The 14,750-nt window shown below is 41.6% G+C and overlaps 1 protein-coding gene across 1 annotated transcript in view; it reads left to right on the plus strand.

Annotated features, from left to right (window-relative positions):
- The window catches only part of MCF2L (MCF.2 cell line derived transforming sequence like), a 155,478-nt gene extending 148,321 nt beyond the window's left edge, over positions 1 to 7,157 (plus strand). Inside the window, exons 27-31 of the mRNA XM_085320832.1 lie at positions 139 to 213; positions 3,641 to 3,768; positions 4,433 to 4,545; positions 4,654 to 4,757; positions 4,890 to 7,157. Coding sequence (XP_085176958.1) covers positions 139 to 213; positions 3,641 to 3,768; positions 4,433 to 4,545; positions 4,654 to 4,757; positions 4,890 to 4,984 — 515 coding nt within the window. The 3' untranslated portion in view covers positions 4,985 to 7,157. The remainder of the gene's footprint in view (positions 1 to 138; positions 214 to 3,640; positions 3,769 to 4,432; positions 4,546 to 4,653; positions 4,758 to 4,889) is intronic.
- The last annotated feature ends 7,593 nt before the right edge of the window (positions 7,158 to 14,750 follow it).

Genomic DNA, 14,750 nt, shown 5'->3' on the forward strand with positions numbered 1-14,750 from the left:
AAAATTAGGGKGGTTACAGAAATCCATTTGTTTTCCAGTGTAAACTCAAAGGTATTTAGCATGCCATCCAACTATTCTCTTTTTTCCAGTTCTTCAATATCTCTCTTCTGTGTTTTTTGCCTATTCATCCTCCTGCAGCTTCTCCTACCAGCCCTGACAAAAAAGCTAAACGACATGAAGTAGTGAGTGACCCAACTCCTTTTGGTTTAAGAGGTAGTGTGTTACCACTTCTTATATTCCCCAAATATCCACACATTCTTCATGTAATATATTAAATCAAAAAGCTGGAGATACCTGTATGATGCTGTTGTGTGTAGCAGTATTGATACCAATTGGATTTTCAAAATGGATCTGTCAGCTTCTGTGTATATTGCTTTTAATAGCAGTTTGACAAAGTTTTACTTTGACAGCAAGGTTAGCATATGGCTAACCTTAATTTTTAAAGAGGGTGGTTGGAAATGAATTTTCTGCTGATAAATACCCAGCTTCTGGTTATTTCAGTGGAACTTCAGTGGCATTCAGTTGCTATGAGACACATGGTTTTCCAGTTAGCATACTCCATCCACTGTGCTCCTTGTGGAGAGGATTTAACTTTTTAAAAAAGAGAAAGAAAAATCCAAAATTTGTGTATTCTAATAAGAGGGGGGATCATTGTYATGTGAAATTTGTATTGCCTTATTCTATTTTTTATCTCAAATTTATTACTGTATTCATAGTCCTGTTGCTTCTTTTTTGGGGTGATAGTAGGCAACTTTCACCATCTTTTTAACCCCAGATGACTTAACTGAACCCACAGTAGCAGCCTATCTCTTGTCCTRCCAACCTCCAGCTAGGCCAGGAGTAGAGCATTTCAGCTAAAACATCCAATTTTAGCTATCAGAGCTGTTGACAAAGGCTTCAGTGCAAATCTGGGGCCAATTAACTAGAAAGCAGGGAGGAAAGTAGACAGTCTCTTCCTGGCTCTATTTCCACCATCATACCTTTTAGAAAATATCCTGAAGATTCAGCTGGTTCTAACCCTATAATCGCCCTTTTCTGCAAGTTTCCACAGCCTTTGTCTTTAACTGACTTGCCTGTGGAAACTGTGCTGGTTCAGCTGCCATGCTGTGCTGGGGACGCTTTATCCAGGAGCTTCATCCACCGTGGCCTGAGCAGCCAGGAATGCAACCCCAGCCCAGGTGCATGCAGAAACGCCACAAGTGTGGGGTGTGGGAGCTGCAAAACATCGATGCTCCTCAGGGAGCAGTCAAACCTCTGAGATCTCTGGGTATTGTAGAAATCCTGAGGGCTTGAAAATGCTCTCAGAAAGCAAAGGAGGATTTGTGGCCTCTTCCAGAGACACCAGAATTTTCTCGGAGGGAGAGCCCTTGATCATTGCTGATTTCCAACAAAATTGTTAGGAATTGTCAAAATCGACTTTGATTTACTATCCTTTCCAGAAGTCTTGTTTTGAGAAACAACTTATACCAAGTAAATGAATTAAAAACATCTGGTAATTCCTTTCTCTCTCTCTCTCTCTCTCTCTCTCTTGCACCTTCTGGTCTCTCTTCTGATGCTTCATCTCCCCCCTTCCATCAACTCAGAGGGATAAACAGGCAGTGAACTTGGCCATTTGGGGATGAAACTGCACCAGTGTAGAGCACGCTGCCACCATTTTTTTCCTTTCACATAATAGAGTGGATGCCATTTAGCAGAAGTTTGAGTCCTGCTTCCATTTCAGTGAGCTCAAGGACAATGAATTTTTTGGCAGAATCAGGTCACGCAGATAAATCCTGTCTCTGCAAAGACAGGCCTGTGGGTCCACATCTGAAAAGCAGTTTATGAATTCTTGGTTTTCCTGGCACATCAACTGTAAGCTTATTTATGCACAACCTTCACTTTTCTCAAGACTCTGCTGTTTTCTTGTATTTCCTGCCTTTACAGGGAGCTCTAAGTAGTTGCATCATGCAAAATACACACACACACACGCACACACTAGAGGAGCATGCATAAATTTGGTGCCTGTAGTAAGCCAGTATGGATGTGAATAAGGTAGGGGCCACTTCTCTCTGAGGATCAGGTGGCTTTTCTACTAGCTTTTAAAATTAAAATGCCAACCTGTAGGAAACTAGGTACACCAGTGTTGTGGCAGGGTCAGGGAGGTCTGGTCATATCTCTATCAATACAATATATGAAAAGTCTGAGAAACAGGAGCTGTTTTCCAGCATGTCCCAGATGAGCAGGCCAGGGAGTGTGATGCAGCAGACACAGCAGTTAAGGTGGTTTTATTCCTTTTGCTTTTGTGTAACTTGTTGGGTCTGTTTTTAATGAGAGCTTGGAACGATTATGAACAGCCAAATTATGTTCTGTTGTGTTGTTCTTCCCTTGGAAGTAATTGAAAGGGTTTTGGCTGTGTCCCATGAGCTTCCAGTGACGTCCGCATGGAATACAGCAGGAATTTATTACTCAGTTTTTTCACAGATGGAAATTCATGCGTAACCCTGGACAGGGCCAAATGGGTCAGTACTTCTAATCTTGTACAGGTCATCCAGCAGCGCAGGCAAGGTAAAAACCCACTCAGTTTGGTGTGCTCTGAGTGTGATTTCTTAGATTGCTTTAGCTTTGCTTTGATAATACTGCAACAGTTTGTTAATGCACTAGCATGACCAGCCACACAACAACCRTAAGCTGCCTCAGAAGCAGTGAAAAGCAGAACAGCTGGTTTCTTTCTCAGCCTAGCTATTAGTTACATATAAGCTTGGGAGTTGGTTCTTCCCTTCATTCTTTTCATTGGTTTTATTACAGTTACATTTTGGTTCAGTACAAATAATAACTTAAAAATATTTGTCCTTTTCATTATGACTTCTTTCATTATAAACTTGGTGCATTTATTAATGGTGGTTGACCTCAGTAAAAAGAATCCCACTAGTAAAACTTACTGTAGTTTTATTTGGAGAAGGATTTTGTGCACTCTGGATATGATTCAGCCTCATAAATGAAATACTTCACTCAGAGTTGGGGGGGAGAACATTTGGCACTTGACAGGCAGGAAACTGTTCTTCAGTGTAATGACTTAACGCTAAGATAATATGTCATGATTAAGTATCACTGTGTCAGCCCTGGATACCCCTGGATAAGCTGGCTCATCAGTTGAAGTACGAAGTATCTGCAGCTCATGTTGAATTTATTGACAGCTGTAAGTGTTCAAAAGTTTGAATAAGAAAATAGTCATCTGTCCCTAGTTCCAACAGGCTGATTAGATTGCTCAGGGTGACTACCATGTGTGTTCATCAGAGTACATGTTCCCATTCTCTACTTCCTCCCAAGAAAAAGAGCATCTCTCCATCATTTATCTAGCTGTGTACAGGGGGGAAGAGTGTTGCATTTTCAGTTGGGAATTTGTTTTCTCCATCTGTTCCCCTCTGCATAAATCCAAAGAGCCAAATTTACAGTGCTGTGCCTGCCATAACTCTGCTTACTCTGATGGAAATGGGCCAACTTGTGCCAGCTGTGAATTTCCCAGAGAAGTTGTAATAACTTSCTATGTAAGGTTTTCCTCCTGTTTAAGTTAATCTCTTAAGTACTTTTCAGTGGGAAGAGCATTTTTCCCAGTCAGTGGCACACTGCAACCAAGTTAACTGTTGGCTGTTTGTCCACCAAGGTTGGGCTAAGACATCTCATTCTCTTGATGCATCTGAAGAAAATGATGGCTGGTCTAGTGCTGAAGATCCACTGAATTCATCAGATGCAGAGGAGGAAGGAGGAGGAGGGGGAGGCGAGATGAAACTGGTAACCAGAAATGTTTTCCTATGTTTTCATTACAGTCTATAGAAATGCTTTTGAAGCTGGCAGGAAGGAAACTACTACTTGCCTTGAAATCTCTGGTTGGGCAACATTTTTAGGGCAGGGGAGAATAATCCCTTTTAGTGAATAAGCCTTGTATTTGTGAGTTGGGAAGGTACATCTGTGCCTTTGCATACCTGCAGACTATAGTGGRACTGTGACTGCTTATGCCATAGTACAGAAGTCAAGTGATGAGGTTACTTCAGCTATAGCTTCAATAGTGCCACAATGTATGTGTGGAAGTCTCTAGCTTACCAGTTTGCCTTTTTTTCCCCCTCTTTTTCCTTACATTATTCCCCCTTCTCCTCCTCCCCCTCTGTCCCTCCCTCTTTTTTTTTYGTAAAAATGTTAATTGTTGTAACGGAAAGATTTCACAGAATATTCTTCAGGGTGTAAGAATTAATGTACGGAATTTGTGTGTAATTGAATAGCAAAGTTTGGGTCTTTTAGTTCTCAGTATGCATGTTTATACTGTCTTCAGCATGTGTGCGCATGAGAGCGAGCAGAGCGAGAAGGGTTAAGTACCATAATTTTTGTAACAAAAGCTGCAACATATGTTGAAGTACTCAGTAGAAATAATTTGTTTGTATTTTTCCCTGTGTGCATTTAGACTCCTGGTAAATATACAGTTACAACTGATTATGAGAAAGGAGTTTCTGAAGAATTTACRGTGAAAAGTGGAGATCTAGTTCAACTGATTCGAGAAGGGGAGGATGGACTTTGGTAGGTAAATTCAAGTTTGGAAACTTTTATATGCAGAACTGTGTTTGGAAGACAGGTTTTTAGGGCAAAACTTTCAAAGGCATTAAATGTGTGTTTTGTTTTTTTAAGGTGTGTAAAGAATCTGAGCACGGGTAGAGAAGGTTGGATCCCAGCAAACAACCTGCTGATGCTCATAGGCAATTCAAAATCAGCTCAATCTTTAAGCAGTTCTGGTAGGCTATTCATAATAAATGAGATGATTGTCTATTTAAAGATATGTATTGTATTTTTTTAAAAAAATCAATTACATTTTTTTTGTTTCCTTTTCTTTTCTTTCCTTTCTCTTTTCTCTTTCCCTTTCCTAGAATCAGGCACTGCTTCCAGCACTTTGAGCACATCATCAAGTTGCAGTGATAGCTGTAATGCCAGCAGCACCAGCTTCTCAGACATTAAGGGCTAATCCTAAATTTTCATCCCACCTCCAGGGAAGGTAGAAATCTGAAGTTTGTCATCTTGTGCAGAGCTTTGAATGCTCAAGTCTAATGGAGAACCCCTGTTTTGTGTTGCCAACTCTGTATATTTTCATTGGTGATTTTTAGAGGTTCTCACAGAAGATCGCRATGACAAGTGCATGGAATGTGAAGTTGTAAATAAAAGTTAACAGATTTGAAATTAGGTCTTATAGAGACTTCTGCTCTGAAGTCTGAAGCTCCAGAGCTGTTAACATCAAACACATTTACTCATAGATATGCAATCAGGTTTCTTCAGAAGTGTATCATTTCATAACAGCCAGAATCTAAATGAGTAAACAAAATGTGTTCAGTGCTAATTYCTTATTGTAAATTAATGAATTGGCAGTCACTGTATGGAACGGGTATAAGGAACATAACACTGAGTTTACAATTTCTCCTCACCCAAACCCTTTCTCCAAGGATGTACCTGGATCAGTGTAGTGAATGGGACTTCAGAGCAACCAGGAAGTTTGGCCCAGCCATTTCTCTTGTCTTAGGTCTTCAGGAGACTTTTCCTGCAGTAAAATACTTCCTAGAGGCTGTGATGCAGAAATGACCAATTCACTGACCACAACAGCATCAAAAGAAAACACTGTTTAATCCTTTCCAACCTTTTCCTGTGTGCAGTGGAATAGCTCTTTTCTGAGGCATTTTGACCTCTCAAACAAATTCTTTACCAAGATCACTGTGTTTACATAGTCTTGGCGATTTAGTATCTTTTTTTCTTTTTTAATGCAGGTGCATGATGAAACACAAATATTTGTATCACTAAATTTTTTAATCTGCAATTGCGTGGTTACCTTCAGCTCTATCAGTTAATATGTAGTTACAGGAAAAGAAAACTATTGCAGTTGCACTATGGGTCAAGAGCCTTCATTCAGACAGACCTCTGAGGGCTAGAAACCTGACATTTTTACTCAGTAGTAAAGTAAACTGTTGCAGATTTAGGCAGACAAAAACACTCACATTTTTTTTTTTTCTATAAAATGGGAGGACGGGAAAAAAAATTAGACTTGTGCTATAGACAATTGTATTTTTTAAAGGAAGGCTAATGCTAAACTTGCCATTTTTTAAGATATGATATAAGACAACATTGTAAATTTTCAGGTTGTCAGGTGTTCTTTGCACTTCATTCTTACACATAGTACAAAACTTTTACTTCTAATGTATGGAATACTGTATTCATTCCTTGCCATGTTTCAAATATTTTTACTTGTATGAAAATGTTTTAAACTGGTTCATATATAATATTACTTGAAAATAATGTGGATGAGCTTCATTTTTCAAGAGCACTAAGTAATAGCAAACTATGGCAACAAGAACTGCTGTTAATTATCAGATCCTCTGATGACTGAGCCCCAAAGCCTTTTTTTTTTTCATTACAGAAATTGAGATTTTTAGAGGCTACAGTTTAGAAAACTTAAAGGAGAAACCCTGTAAGGAATGATCTTGCCCTTGAGTTGCAAAAGCAACCTTGTCCCAAACACAATCAAAATGTAGCTGACTGTGGTCAGTACAAACTGAAACACTTGTATGTACACATATATATGCACGTACATGTATGTGTGTGTATATATATGAGTATGTGTAGATATGTATATGTGTGTAGATATAATGTATCAATGTAAAAGATGTATTTATAGTCTTCATGCTGCTGAATGTGTCACTTTACAATTCAAATATACTTAGATTTCTTGCAATACTGCAGTATAAAGACTGATCAGGGTTTTACTTCAGGCATCTYTTCCAACATAGGAATCCTCTGATTCTTTTTTAATTATCTCATATAATACTGTGCTGGCCAGGAATGTTAAGTCTGATATTTAATAATGAAATGGCAATGTGCAGAGATTCAGCTTGTTGTCTTTGTAAGTTATTTTGTAAATTATCTGTAACATAATTTACTTATATATTGCTGTCATTGGTAGGATGAGACTGTCAATGTTCATTTCTCACTACAGCCTCATTTCTATTACTTCAATGATCATTGCACTTTAATACAACCCATTTCACCATATCCTTTTCTACTGCTGTTGTGAATTAGAATTTCAAAGTCAGAGGTCTCTATTGTAACTATGAAAATTTGAATAAATTTCAGCACTTCTTGCTGAATTCCTTCTATACAGACAAGCTCTGTGTTTTATTWTGTCTCATGGTCTTAAAAGCTTCTGAGAGGAATCATAAAAAAACATAAATAGATCAATGGATTTGAAACAGCAGATCAGGTCTGTCTAGCTGTTGGAAGCTCAGAAAGTGTGGTGTTTGGCAGCATCCGTGTGTTCAGATTCTTTGTCTACTCATTTTGGACTATCTCTGGAAAAACTGTTTTACCTGTCTGATCCTGTCTTTTATTTTCTACCTGCAGACATGTTTTAATTCTCCAGTTAAAAAAAAAATGTAAACCAATTCCAGATAACCACATAGATTCCCTCCCCTCGTTCTTGAAGGACTGCCTGCCTTTGGTATGCTTTCCAAAGAAAGCCCTGTATCCCTGTCTTGGCAGGAGTTGGAGGTCTGTGTCTGGCAGTGGCTGCAGCTGGGTGAGAAATGAGGAAGTCAGTTCACACTTGCAGCATCTGAAGAGTGAAGCACTTGCACGTTCATGGGTTAGTGGCTTTAGGGGCCTTTGTTAGAAGTGAATTTCACACCTCACAGGAGTGATTTGGGCTGAGCTGCTGGCTACGTGTAATCACATGACCAAGCTAAGCTCTTTTGGAGATATGATTGCTTTTATTTACTCTTGTTAACCCTAGCAGGTACCTCCATAGCCAACTAGGAAGTCCAACTATCCTGAGCACAAGCACATCATAATTCTGCAGAAAAACAATAAAAAAATCCCAGCCCAGACTTGCCTTAGTGGAAAGTAAACAGTTTTCTAAATATTTCTAATGGTAACTGACTGCTCTTTAACTGTAGTAACACTTACTACAAACGCTAAAGATTCGTCTTGTGTTTTTCATATCCTAGTTAACTGAGTCAAAGCTGGAGCACGTTCTTGGACAGAAACCAGTTTGCTAGCTGGAGTTCAAAGGCCTTCTCCATTCTGCACAAATGTAGTAGTGAKCTAAACAGAAGACTTTGGACCGTAGATCTCTTACCTCTATTTTTCTAAAGATGACTTCCAGTCTACTTTTATGCCTTATATAGAAGGGAACACAGTTATATCMTGCCACCTCCCTAGAACTAGCTTCATGGGGGTACACGCCACATCTGCCAAACTGGAATCCTTAACTTAGCAAAGTCAGAGCCAGAGTCTGTTGTCCCTCAAGATTTGGTGTAAACGTGTCTAGATCTTTTATCAAAATAAGATGTTCAAATAGTGAAATACCTGTTCCCATCATCTCCCTTCAAAATAAAAGCTCCAAGAAGTTATCATTTACACTATGATGGCTACATTGGCAATGGTTATTGTTTATTATAACAGCTGTTATGGAAGATAAAAATTGAGAGCCTTTTGGAGACTCCTGAGCAATAGGAAAGAAATTAATGGCCACTCTATTCTCCTGTAAAGACTCTTGGAGGCATGGTAGTTTTTTGCCCTGTAATAGCTGAGTATTTGATAAATGGCTTTGCCTGCCCTTCATAAACACCCTGACACGGTGAGGCCAGCTGCAGCAAGAGGCCAAACCCAGGCCTTTGACGAACATACTAGATGTGCTTTTTTTTTTTTTTTTTTTTTGGTCAGCAACTTGCAGAAAGCTAGTTTGAATGTTTCTTCTTTTATTTATAAAATAGACCTTCTTCCCTTGATACTACCAGGAAAGAAATCTAAGACTCTTGAGACTGAACTTGTCAGTCATACACAGGAGCCTGTGGAATAAGTTCAGACCAAAATATGGGGATCAGGGCACCTGATTACCTTAATTGATAAGCTTTTGCATAAAATGCAGTAGGATTCCTTGATCAGTTTTCATTCAAGTCTTATCTCTATAATAACTTGTTTTTTAATCAACTTTTTATCTCATGTTTTACTTGTTAGCTTTTGGATCTGTTTCAAGACAGAAGCAAATGCATAGCTGCAATGCTTGATTTGACCCAAAAGAGAACAAAGTTGCTTCCAAGCGTGTCAGTTTATGAAACTTCCCATGTCCCTGTTGTGTTTGTGTGTCTATTCACTACGTACAGGAGAAAGATAAACTAGCGCCAAAATTTGAACATTACCTTTGGACTTCTATATCTAAATCTACATTCCGCAACCGGGATCAATCTCTAATAGTAAAGCCAGTTAGCTAACTTCAAGTAGTGACTATCTTTGGAAACAGATGGGATAGGAAGAAACAAGATATTGTGACTATTCCGTAGAGGTGAGAGAGAGAAGGTGTGTGTGCGTGGGATTTTCAAAGTTATGAGGGTGGTGGCTGAGCTGAACGCAAACTCTTGTTCTGCGTATCCCATAGTATCCCCCTACTTGGGGGGAACCAGCAAGACATTGGTTTAAAGCAGAGAGGTGAGGGTGCTTCTGCCTAGAGCAGGTGGTGTCTTTGGGTTATTTGTTGCCACAGGAGATTGCAGCAGGCAGTCTCAGCAGGTTGAAAAGGGAATTAAACAAATTCTTGGGTAGCAGATCCATATTCAGAGCTTTTAGTAAAGAATGAAGCAGGGATGTACTCCGATGTCCTGAATGCAGTAGCTGTGGAGTGATCAGAAATGCACATGGTATTCATGGAATGAACATTCTCAGATATAGTGATATTTTGGGCCATAACAATGTTCTGGGATCTGTTTTTTATTCCTTTCCAGATATTTCMAAGCCACTGCACATCAAGCTGATATTTTGAAAGAACCATCTACAGCAGCCCTAAGTAGAGCCCAGCATTGTATGTATGCAATTTTCCCAGCTGCTTTCCCATGCATCCTTTTCAGCTTCATCCATCACTTGGCTACCTGCTCATTCACTATCAAGCTGCTTCTGCAGCTCTCTGCAGCTGGTATTAGTTTTGAGTACCCTGCAGGTTTCATAGCCTCAGAAAACCCTGTCTCTTACTCCAGCTCCATCCACAGTCCTACCCAAAGGCACCTGCTGGTCTGCTTCTCTCCCTGCCATCTCCCTGCTCTGTTAAGCACTATAGCTGCTAACAGCCACTTTGCTGGCCCTCACGTGCCTGTTGGCCACCAGCAGCCAAGACTGCGTTCCCACTGGCTGTCAGCTGTGGCTGCTTGAACATGCCCCATTGCTTGGTTCTTGGGGGATCTTGGGGATCTTTGTTTCCTTCCCTTTCTCCTTGCTTCCTTTGCAGATGAGCCCCTTGGCAAGCAGCAACTCGGCTGCCACTTCTCTGCAGGTACTCCAGCTGAACAGATGTGTGTGGCCTGAGTTTGCCACAGGAGCTAGATTGTTTCTAAGAGCACATATCTAATAATACATTGAGCGATATGAACAGTATCATTTTCCAAGCTGACTGCTGATTTATTTAATGGCTCTTACTCATTTAACTGGAGCTGTTGTTCTGCAATGCGGAAAGGCAAGTTGTATAAATGCTGATGTTCTGCACGCACCTTCCTGCAGGCTGGCTGAAGCAAAGGAGGCTCTGTCGCAAACTGGCCAAGCAYCAGAGCAGCTGCGCATTGCACCAGCCTGGGGCAAGGGACTGCAAGGGCTGGCGTGCTGGCAGAGAGCTGCGGGAAGAAGGGGTGTAACACATTGGCCAAAGATCACAAGGTGGAAAAGAGGGAGAACAGAGAGCTGATGGGTTATTTTTTGAGGCAGATGCAGGGGACTGAGGAGTGCAGTGGTGTGAGACATACAGGGCATAAATGGTCTTTTAATGAGAAAAATCCTGCGTGTCAGTGATCAGAGTAGCTGCTGTGTAACTGCCATCAGGCTGCTGTGAGCTRAGCAGCAAATTCCCATCCCACTTCCTCGCTAGCACTAGCATCCTGGCAGACTCGCACTGACCAGTCCAAGGAAGCAGCTCAATCATCTCCCCCTTTCCCAAGCAGTTTTCCACTGGAGCTGCTCCCAGGACTGCTGCAACCAAGACCAGAAAGTGGCCCTGTGGCTGGACAGTGACAGGCTCTTTAACACCAGCGCTGGTYCCATAAAGGACCACCCTTGAAAGGCAGCAGGGAGGCTGCAGGGGGTGCGCATGGCGATGATATGCGACATGGCCAGGTGGCTCTTCTGGAACCAGAGAAGTGCTGGTACACTTGCTTCGTCCTCTGGGCTCTCCCTTGGCTGCTCACGCTCTGCTGCACGTGGTTAGCTCAAAATATCAAGTTATACATAAAGAGAAAAAAAAACACCCCAAAGTGCAGAGTCCTGCACCTAGGGAAAAATAACCCTAGGCACCTGTACAAGCTGGGGGCTGACCTGCTGGAGAGCAGCTCTGCAGAGAAGGACTTGGGAGTGCTGGTGGATGACAAGTTGATCACGAGCCAGCAATGTGCCCTTGTARCCAAGAAGGCCAATGGTCTCCTGGGCTGCATTAGGAAGAGTGTTGCCAGCAGGTCGAGGGAGGTGATCCTGCCCCTCTACTCAGCCCTGGAGAGGCCTCATCTCAAGTGCTGTGTCCAGGTCTGGGCTCCCCAGGACAAGAGAGACATGGAGCTACTGGAGAGAGTCCAGCGTAGGGCTACAAAGATGATCAGAGGACCGGAGCACCTGCCCTGTGAGGAACGGCTGCGAGAGCTGAGCCTCTTCAGCCTGGGGAAGAGAAGACTGAGGGGGGATCTTATCAGTGTGTGTAAGGACCTGAAGGGAGGGTGTCAAGGGGACAGGGACAAACTCTTTTCAGTCATCCCATGTGACAGGACAAGAGGCAATGGGCAGAAATTGAAGCACAGGAAGTTCCGCCTGAGCGTGAGGGGGAATTTCTTCCCTGTGAGAGTGACGGAGCACTGGCACAGGTTGCCCAGAGAGGTAGTGGAGTCTCCTTCTCTGGAGATCTTCAAGGCCCACCTGGATGCAACCCTGTCTAACATGCTCTAGGTGACCTGGCTGAGCACAGGGGTTGGACTAGATGATCTCTGGAGGTCCCTTCCAACCTTACCGATTCTATGATTCTACGAAAATATTGATAGGCTCCCACCATTTTGCTAGCTCCTAGAGAGAGTCACAGTGACACATCCTCCGCCAAAGCTGAAGTCTTCTTTTTAGTATCTTGGGGCAGCGCGGCATGCAGACAAAGCCTCAACAAAAAGAAGCATAGTGTATACAAAAAGCAGCCTACCACACAAATTGGCACCATTTCCTTATCCAGCGTAGCAGAAAGATCAGGCCCCTCAGGTTTTCTAATGAAAAGGCAAAGTCACAGCCAGAGCCCCAAAGCGGCGAAAGGAAAGACAAAYTGGGAGGAGCACTCCCAGCGCCCCTGCGGCTCAGAGCCCGGTTTGACTCTGGTGCCCCGTGGAAATTCAGTCTCTACAGCAAGAAGAGACCTGTGTAAAGGAAAAGCTGAGTTACGGCAATGGGCTTGCTACGCTGCTTTGCAGCTGGTTCACAGCACAGCTGCCAGCACCAGCAGCAGCCTACAGGTGGTGGTAGAAAATCAAGGCTAAAAGTTCGTATTTTCTCTTCTGAAGTACTTACCCCAAGATTAGCTGGTTTTAGCTGGTTTGGTGCTGAAATATTGTCTTTGACAAACCAACTGAAGTGAATCAATGAATCATCTTTCAGGTTTTCATATTCATTTCACATAAACTGACAAGGCAGCAAGGTCCTCGCCTGCATTCAAAAAACTGCCTGTTTACTGGTGGTGCTGTTGTGGCTGTGACGGGCTCGGGAAATAGTCAAGAAAAGGTCTGTAGTAGAGCTCATCCTTCTTATTACCAACTAAACCAGGTGCCATTAAACATACAAACTTTGGAGCATGCTGCATTTATTTTAAATGTATTTTGCTCTGCCTTTTCTATGTCTTTTGTTTCCTTTGTTATCTGGGTATCTTTTGGATACTCTCCAGCAGCAAGAGAACAGAAGAAATAACCCACCTTGAGACTAAAAAATAGAAATAAAGCTTTAAGCACTTATATTCAGAGATAGTCACAAAAAATTGCACAAAAATAGCCTCTTCGCAACTTCTACTCTCACTTTGTGAGGATAATTGCTGAACAGGGAGCCAGAACTCAGTAAAACAGGCATGCGAAGTAGTTTTCTTCTGGAAATACAGATTTCTCTTTTGAAATCTAAAAGGCAAGTCATCTGTTTCAAAGTTTAGTGGCATAATATTGATATATATTTTTGATTACTACCAGAGAAATAGGAAAAGATTGATTTGATCACAGGTTTGGTTCGGAGACAAAGAAGGTGCACTCTTCTTAATTAATCTGGTAAATAGATGTGGCAGGTTACTCTTGTTATTGGAGCTTTAGGTTCAATTTTCCATTAATCCATGAGGCGGCTTCTTCCTAACTCTTTTTTTTTTAACCTAAACTCAGCCATATCAGTCTAGTCCCATGATCTCTTACAGTCTCTCTGAAATAGAATTCATTGAATATTTTTCAACTGTTACTGAGTACTGACCAGAAAAGTCACATATAAAAAATCAGTAGATCAGATCGAGTTGCACTGTTCCCAGAAGCTTTCTTACCTGTCTTATCTTCAACCTAAACTATCAAACTAAAAATAGAAAAACTGTAAGTATTTCTCTGAAAACRTCAGTATGAAACAAATCAGGAACAGAGAACACTATGTTCTGAGCCATCGACTCATTGTGCCTTCCAAGCTAACTTTTCTGCTTCTAGTTTTTTTTTTTTTTCATTTTGTTAACATTTTTGATGTTTATTTTTTTAATTGCAACTTGGAAATAAAGCAATTTTAACACATTTCCCCCCCAACAAAAGAAACACTATAAAGCACCCTAAATCATATTTCCTGAACAGCTGTCCCAGACTGAGTCTAGTAGCACCCCTCAACAGAAGGGGTGTTTGCTTGTTTTAGTATATATTTGCTTTTAGTTGGAGAGTGGATTATTTTTTCTTAGAATTGCTCAGAAAATACAAACCAAGGCTGAAGCCTCTGGTATCAGGGAGATTCATAGTGCAGAATACCAACGTAATTCTCATGTACGACAGCAAGATGACACAAAGAAAATCAGTGGGAGACTTAAGATTGTTAGCTTTTCTTCCCCAGAGGATCCCTAAGTTTAGTCCTCTGGCTGGGGACTAAGACAAGAAGGAAGGTGAGCTCTTCTTTAAGTAAGTAGCACAGCTCTAACTAAGGAACCAGCCCTTTGACTAGTAGGAAACAGCTTTGAGAAGGGAAATGTGAATATTAAGTTAGTTAATATTACTGGGAATGTAAYCAAGAGCTGAAGTCCTGGGTCTGCTGAATTCCCAGTGACTCTCCTCAYGGGCATGGTCATCTTTGTCATCCTTGATGGAATCTAATCATCATGTGAACTTTTCTTGGAAGAAAAACTGTTGCCATCCGAACTGCACACTGACTGTCATTTCCAGCACTTGGGCTCCTCCCTAGGCTCTAAAAATAATAAAAGTGTTCTCCTGTATTCCCAAGTAGCAAAAGCAAAATCTTTCAGGCTTAAGCAGTGCCAACAGAGGGAGAAAGACAGAAGGATAATATTACACCAGCCTTAATGGGTGCACAGAACCTGCAAACTATGAGGAAAGAAGACAAAAAAATGAAGCGGTGCCAACGTGAAGAGGTATGTGGTGCTGCTGCGGAGTGCTGCCACCCCAGTATCTCTGGCAGTGCACGTGGAGATACCCACCCAGCCATGGTCTTTTGGGGAGTCTGGTATAAAAATTTAGCCACTGATC

This window comes from Rhea americana, unplaced genomic scaffold (genome assembly GCF_003343005.1).
Source record: "Rhea americana isolate MKP2758 unplaced genomic scaffold, rheAme1 scaffold_66, whole genome shotgun sequence".
Taxonomy (NCBI): domain Eukaryota; kingdom Metazoa; phylum Chordata; class Aves; order Rheiformes; family Rheidae; genus Rhea; species Rhea americana.